Below are 6,838 nucleotides of genomic sequence, written 5' to 3'. Positions count from 1 at the left end.
ATTTGATGGAGAAGATGGAAGCGCTGGGGGCAGCTCTCTCCATGACCAGAGAAACAAGGAGAAAGCACTCAGGGTTTGGGCTTTTAGAAAGGACTTGTCTAGTTCACTCAGAGTCCAGGGGACGGGTAAACGAAAGAATCCACTGAGTTCCGTGTTTTACAGAAGGACAGGCACTGGCACTGGGTTTCCTGCGTGTCACACAGATGCCCCAGTTCGACCACCTCCTAACCCGACCTGGGGAAGCGGTGCCGGGTCCTCTGTGGCTGTGGGTGTGGAGGCTCTTCCCTGACCCAGTGTTACTTCCCAGGACCGAATCGGCCGGCCCTCGGAGACCGGCATCATCGGCATCATTGACCCTGAGTGCCGGATGATTGGCCTGCGGCTCTACGACGGCCTTTTCAAGGTTATTCCACTGGACCGGGACAACAAGGAGCTCAAGGCCTTTAACATCCGCCTGGAGGAGCTGCATGTCATCGACGTCAAGTTCCTCTACGGCTGCCAAGCACCTACCATCTGTTTTGTCTACCAGGTGCTGGATCGGGCGGAGAGGGGAGAAGCTGTGTGGTTGGGCATAGTAGGAGGTCATTTCCGCTACGTGAACTGCCTGGCTTTCGTAGGAGGGTCGGCGGGAGTACTTACTGTATTTGCTCTGAAATGTTCGGGACGATGTGGGTCAGGCTGGGTTTGCGACTTGAATGCAGTGGTACTGACTGTGGAGGAAGCGAGCTCTCTGAGGCTTGCAGCAGGTTTTAATCCTTGGAGATTTTGTAGGGTGACCCAGTTTCTACTTGATCTTGGCCTCTTACTGGCGTGCTAGGGGGTTATTAAAACAGAAAGGGCCCCGCCGGGTGCCTCAGTTACAGTGTCGTCCCAATGTGCCAAGGCTGCGGGTTTGTTCCCAGTCAGAGCACAGACAGGATCAACCAGTGAACGTGTTAGTAAGTGGAGCAGCACAGCCATGTTCTTTCCTCTCTTAAAAAAAATCAATTGAAAGAACTCAGGAGAAACGATCTGAGAGTCGCCTTCCCAAGCAGAGGAAACGTCTTGGGGATGCTTCATGTATGTCTTCTAAGAAGAGGTTGCCATTTTATTCCGCACTCACTTTCTGGGGACTCGCTGGCTCTTGACTTCTATTTTAGTCTGTGCTTAAAACTTCAGCAGAGCTGCTGGTGGGCAGCTGTTCTCTGGGCAGATCTGTTGCGGGGGCAGGTGGCAGAGCACTGGATTAACATGCCCGTCTCTGGGTAAAATCTCAGCCTTTTCGCAAAGGGCCACACGGCAGGAGGTCATCTTACTCGCGTGGCGGAGTAAGTGACGGAAGGAAGCAGCCCAAGTCCGTGTGTTGTGTGGCCGTGAGAGCACTGGTGGCTGTGTGACTTGTTAGACGTACGCTGACGTGCACTATTTGTAGGCTTCTTGGTGCCACTGGGAGTGTTCTGGTTCTGAGGCTGGTTGGAATAAGGGTCATGGGAATAAGGTTGAAGCCATTTCGGAAATTTTGTCTGCTCTTTTTTACAGTGCGTTAACTGTCAGAGCTGAAATAAAAACTTAGAATTTCTCTCCCTTCAGTTTTGTAAATATCAGGCCCTTAAAACAGTGATGTTGGTTAGTCTGCCTCTGCATGTTCCCGCCGCGGGGCCGCCAGTGTGAACGAGCTGTTCTTCTCTGTATGTGTCTCAAGAGGCCCAAATCCAAACCCCAGGTTAAACTTTTTGTGAAGTTGAGTCTTACTTTAATCATTGATGGGAAAATGTTTCCATCAACTAAAAATTACTTTACCTCCTGTTTTTGTGTCAAAAGTTCCATTTGACAATATATACTTCCTAGCAGCCCGATGCAAGAAATCCGTGCAAGGGGCTGAGCCCTTGCAGCCCCGGCTTCATGCAAGAGCAGGCCTTCCTTCCCCCGGCTGCAGGCACCGCTTCCCTCTGGCACCCGGGTCCCAGGCTTCCCTCCTCTGGCCGCCAGCAGGCACCCGGGACCCTGACTGGCTTCCCTCTGGCCTGGGCTTCTTCGTCAGGAAGGACGTCCGGAAGATGTCCGGTCTAATTAGCACATTACCCTTTTATTATTATAGATGGGAAAGTGTTTCAGGAACTGTCACAGTGGTTAAGGCGTGGTCCCTGCCCTGAAAAACATTGAATTCCTTTCATAACTTATAAACCCTGGTCTGGCCTTTGTTGAGGCCATCCTTCCCCCAAACCCAGCTCATATCTCGCAAAGATGACCGATAGCTCCAGGACAAAGTGAGTCATGATTCAGAAAAAGGAGGGAGCTGGTGTTGACAGGGGCAGGCCTGGAGGTTTTGACTAACTTGAGAGGAGCAATGTGCTATCTTCTCCCTACCGTCCCCGCATCAGAATGCTTTTAAGAATTTAGCATGAAAATTTTTAAAATTTATATGTATTTAGCTTCTCAATAGGTTTATTTTTCCTCTTGAGCTATGTTGTAATTTCCTTGAGGCTAAGGAATGAATGTAGAACACACACACACACACACACACATACACATACATATACATACACACACACACCTGTGTATTTACTTTGTATCTTATAATGGTTAGTACAGTGTGACAACTTTATTTTTTCTATTTTTTTTTTATTGTTGTTAATCCTCATCTGAGGATATTTTTCCCATTGATTTTTAGAGAGAGTGGAAGGGAGGTGGGCAGGGAGAGGGAGAGAGGGATTAAGAAACACTGATGTAAGAGAGACACAGTGATTGGTGGCCTCCAGGGATGGAACTTGCAACCCAGGTAAGTGTCCTTGACCGGGAACTGAGTGACCCTGTGACCCTTCGGTGCGCAGGATGGCGCTCTAACCACGGAGCACGCTGGCTAGGGCTCATGTTTTCTCATTTGTAAACGTTTATTGGTGGTTGCTGTTGGTAATGTAGGCCTCAGTGGCAGTCTGCCCATCCCAGGATGGGAAGGCTGTCATGGTGGGAAGTCAGATGCTGCGTGGCGCTCACCTGTCCCTTCAGAGCCTCTCCTTTCCTCAGGCTAATGATTCCACCTTCCCCCCCAGGACCCTCAGGGGCGGCACGTGAAAACCTACGAGGTGTCTCTGCGGGAGAAGGAGTTCAATAAGGGCCCTTGGAAACAGGAGAACGTAGAGGCGGAAGCTTCCATGGTGATTGCAGGTTGGTCGGGTTTCAGGGTCTGGGCCGGTTCCCATCGATCCTTCCCCACCCCCCGCCCCTCCTGCAGCGCTCGGAGCGGGAAGCATGTGCGTCCTCCAGCATGGCCTCCTGAATGCGCGCTCCTTTGCCTTCTCCACTTCCGTCTTTGGGATTGTCTTGTTTCTCACTTCCCCCCAACATAGAATTCTCTTTTATTTGGGATTTACTATAAAACACTGAGATTGATTTGTAGAGTGGCAGATGGTAGTCTCGTTACTTTATTTTGAGCATAACATTTAAAGCGGACAGGGACCAGTAGAGCTTATCTAATCTGACTCCTTCGCTTCAGAGGAGGAAGCGGGCCCGAGGGGCTTGCCCACGCCTGTGCCTCCTGGCAAAGCCTGGGCTGCATCCCAGACCCACACCCCCTGGTCTGGCCCTCGCCCCGTACGAAGCTGTGTGTCTCCGCTGGTAGAGAAACTACACTCCTCAGTCAGATTGGCTCCTAAATGGTGGCTCTGATCATGGGGAAAGCTACGTTCGGGAGCAAGGAGGAAAGGGAAAGCTCTTAGTTAGGACGTCTTTAAATAACGATTGTCTCGGTTTGCCTCGTGTAACTGGGTGAGTGCCCTGCTGTGTCAGGCTGGCAGGTCCCCAGTGCAGAGCCCTCTGACGCGCCCTCTCTCCTGCAGTCCCGGAGCCCTTTGGCGGGGCCATCATCATCGGGCAGGAGTCCATCACCTACCACAATGGGGACAAGTACCTGGCGATCGCTCCTCCCATCATCAAGGTGAGCGGCTTTCCTTTTCCCCTCCTGTCCGCCCTCCTCTCCCCTTGTTCTTACCCTGCTCCTCTCTTTCTCCCCACTTGTCAGAAGGAGGGTCAAGGTGTTTGCCGTCTGTTCACTGAGTGTATAAGATAGTGTGTTGGTCATTGGGATGCAAAGAGAGGTTTGCCTGTTTGTGTTTAAAAAGAGCTTGCTTGCTCACTACGAGGGAGAAATAATAAAATAGGTTTACCCTTTCCATTGATTGGCTGGGGTAACTTTAAGAAGGGAAAAATTTTGCAAATTTAAGTATTTGCAGGGTTCACGTCATGTAAAGTACTATAGTGATAAATGATACAGACTTTTTTAATCCTCACTATTTTTCCTTTTTTTTTTTTTTTTGAGAGAGAGAAAGTGGGAGAGAGGGAGAGAGAGAAACTTTGATTTGAGAGAGACACATCGATTGATTGCCTCCCTCGATTGCCTCCCGCACATCCCGACCGGGAATCGAACCTGCCACCTTCTGGTGTGCGGACCGATGCTCTCACCACTGAGTCACACCCGCCAGGGCATATTACATACACGTTTAAAAATTAGTCATAAACATTCCAAACCTTAAAACTTCAGGTCATAAAAATGAAGCCTTGAGGATAACTAACAATCTATAGGAGCATTAGTGCTAGGAGGTGATTAGTGGTAGTGAGGGTAAATTAACAAAATCTCTGGTAGCATTTATAGTCCCGTGAATAATTACTGCTGCTTTCTAGTCTTTCTAGTCCTAGTTCCCCGTAGAATAACACGTGACTAAACCTCTCAGGTGTATTGGACTCCTCAGAAAATTGTCCTCAAAATGAACCGCCTCTGACTTCACCAGCACACGTGATGCTGGCCGAGTGGCTGCGTGCTCGCGCAGGGGCTGGGGTGGGAAGGGGAGTGGTGTGGGCTCTGGCTGTGGAAGATGCTTCATCTCTAACGACTGTCCTCCCTCTCGGCAGCAAAGCACGATTGTGTGTCACAACCGCGTGGACCCCAACGGTTCCCGCTACCTGCTGGGGGACATGGAGGGCCGGCTCTTCATGCTGCTTTTGGAGAAGGAGGAGCAGATGGATGGCACGGTCACCCTCAAGGATCTCCGTGTGGAGCTCCTGGGAGAGGTGGGGCTTGCTCCTCCTCTGCTGCATCCTCCTGGGGGCCCACTGACCCCACGAGTGTGGCCCCCATGTGACGGGGGGTTCCATTACCCAGCAACACATGGTCAGTCCTGCTGTGGAAGTTTGTGTTTGAATGAGTTAGATCAGTGGTTCCCAAACTTATTTGGCCTACCGCCCCCTTTCCAGAAAAAATATTACTCAGCCCCTGGAAATTAATTTTTTTAAAATTTTAATAGCAGTTACTCATCGCCCCCAAATGCACCTGTGGCCATCACCGCCCCCCTGGATCGCTGCAGCACCTACCAGGGGCGGTAGCGCCCACTTTGGGAATCACTGAGTTAGATGGTGGAGAAACTCACAGGCAGCCAGGCGCTACCTCAAGCGTAAAAAGAAAGGAAATTAAAAGCAGCAAAAAGAATGAGCGGTTAACCCAATATGCTTACATTACCTTCTGGGAGGAGGCTCCCAGGGCATGTTAAGGATTAGGCAGTGAATTTTAGAGGTTTCCGCTAGTTTTGAGGTGATTGAAGTTGGGATTAAAGCTGTCATTTGGAGCAGGCACCTTCGAGATGAAGTGTGGATTCCTTAGACTGTAGGGAAGTGATTAATGGAAAGTCGGAGACGTCAGAGAGCGGGGCCGTTTGTGTGGTGTGGCCTGAGGTTTGAAGTGGCGGGCTGTGGGCACCGTGGCTGCAGGAGTGCTCTCAGCACAGCCTCGAGGGGAGGACGGGGTCCGGGTCGCACAGGAGTCCTGATGCCTCCCTGCGGTTGGCTTTGCCTAGACCTCGATTGCTGAGTGCTTGACGTACCTGGACAACGGCGTTGTGTTTGTCGGGTCGCGCCTTGGTGACTCCCAGCTTGTGAAGGTGAGAAGACGTTTTCTTCTCTCGCTGCTTTCCCGCGGGCCTCACTGCTGCTTCGTCAGGGTTCTCTGTGTTCAGTGCCTCTCGGGATTCCCTCCGTTCACCACTGTCTGGGCCTGTACGATTCAGCTTTCTACTTGATCGGTTGCACGCCCTACCTTGATGAGCTCCTCCTCATGGTTTGTGCAGCTTGTGTGTGGGGCCGGGTGCTGGGTGCCGTGGGTGATGATGAGCAAGACCCAGCTCCGTCTACAGAAGGTCCTGGTCTAACGGCTGCTTCCCCTTTAGAATGTGAACATTTTGGACCTTCTCTGCAGAAAAATGCGTGCAAACATTTTCCACTAATTTCCAAGCTGCTTCATTAGAAATCCCTGCCTGGTTAGGGTCGCCTGTAGGAGACATTCCTTCGTCAGCAGTCCCCTTCGCAGCCTCCTCCCGGGGCGCACAGGGAGGGTCTTTGGGTGAAGACCATTTCTTCCGGGTCCGCTAGGCGTGCTGCAGGACTGACTTTGTTCTTCCTTCTTAGCTCAATGTGGACAGCAATGAGCAAGGCTCCTATGTGGTCGCCATGGAAACCTTCACCAACCTGGGGCCCATTGTGGACATGTGCGTGGTGGACCTGGAGCGGCAGGGGCAGGGCCAGGTAAGGTCCTGGATGGGCAGCTGGTGTGCCCACTCGGACTGTGCCCTCCGGGGCTCGCCTATGGGGAGCGTGCACTGAAGATAACGTGTAAGAGCCTCACCATTTATCCAGGGCCTATCTTGGTCTGCCAGACACTTGCTATACATCATAACCGCATGAGCACCGGAGAGATAGGGGTTCTTGGCCCTTTCAGAAGGGCTGAGAGAGACTAAGAAACTTGTCCAAGGTCCCACAGCTAGTAAACGGCAGGTGTGTCTGATTCCAGGTCCTGGGATCTTCCCAGTAAACTGGG

The 6,838-nt window shown here is 51.5% G+C and overlaps 1 protein-coding gene across 1 annotated transcript in view; it reads left to right on the top strand.

The window, feature by feature from the left end:
- DDB1 (damage-specific DNA binding protein 1, 127kDa) overlaps nt 1-6,838 on the top strand; it is a 26,740-nt gene that overhangs the window by 3,938 nt on the left and 15,964 nt on the right. The window contains exons 5-10 of the mRNA XM_014544541.1: nt 308-529; nt 3,030-3,144; nt 3,816-3,913; nt 4,885-5,043; nt 5,823-5,906; nt 6,430-6,546. Of these exons, the coding sequence (XP_014400027.1) occupies nt 308-529; nt 3,030-3,144; nt 3,816-3,913; nt 4,885-5,043; nt 5,823-5,906; nt 6,430-6,546 (795 nt within the window). The remainder of the gene's footprint in view (nt 1-307; nt 530-3,029; nt 3,145-3,815; nt 3,914-4,884; nt 5,044-5,822; nt 5,907-6,429; nt 6,547-6,838) is intronic.

This window comes from Myotis brandtii, unplaced genomic scaffold (genome assembly GCF_000412655.1).
Source record: "Myotis brandtii unplaced genomic scaffold, ASM41265v1 scaffold369, whole genome shotgun sequence".
NCBI lineage: Eukaryota > Metazoa > Chordata > Mammalia > Chiroptera > Vespertilionidae > Myotis > Myotis brandtii.
The sequence above is the reverse complement of the archived record's forward strand: the minus strand, read 5'-3'. Positions and strand labels throughout refer to the sequence as shown.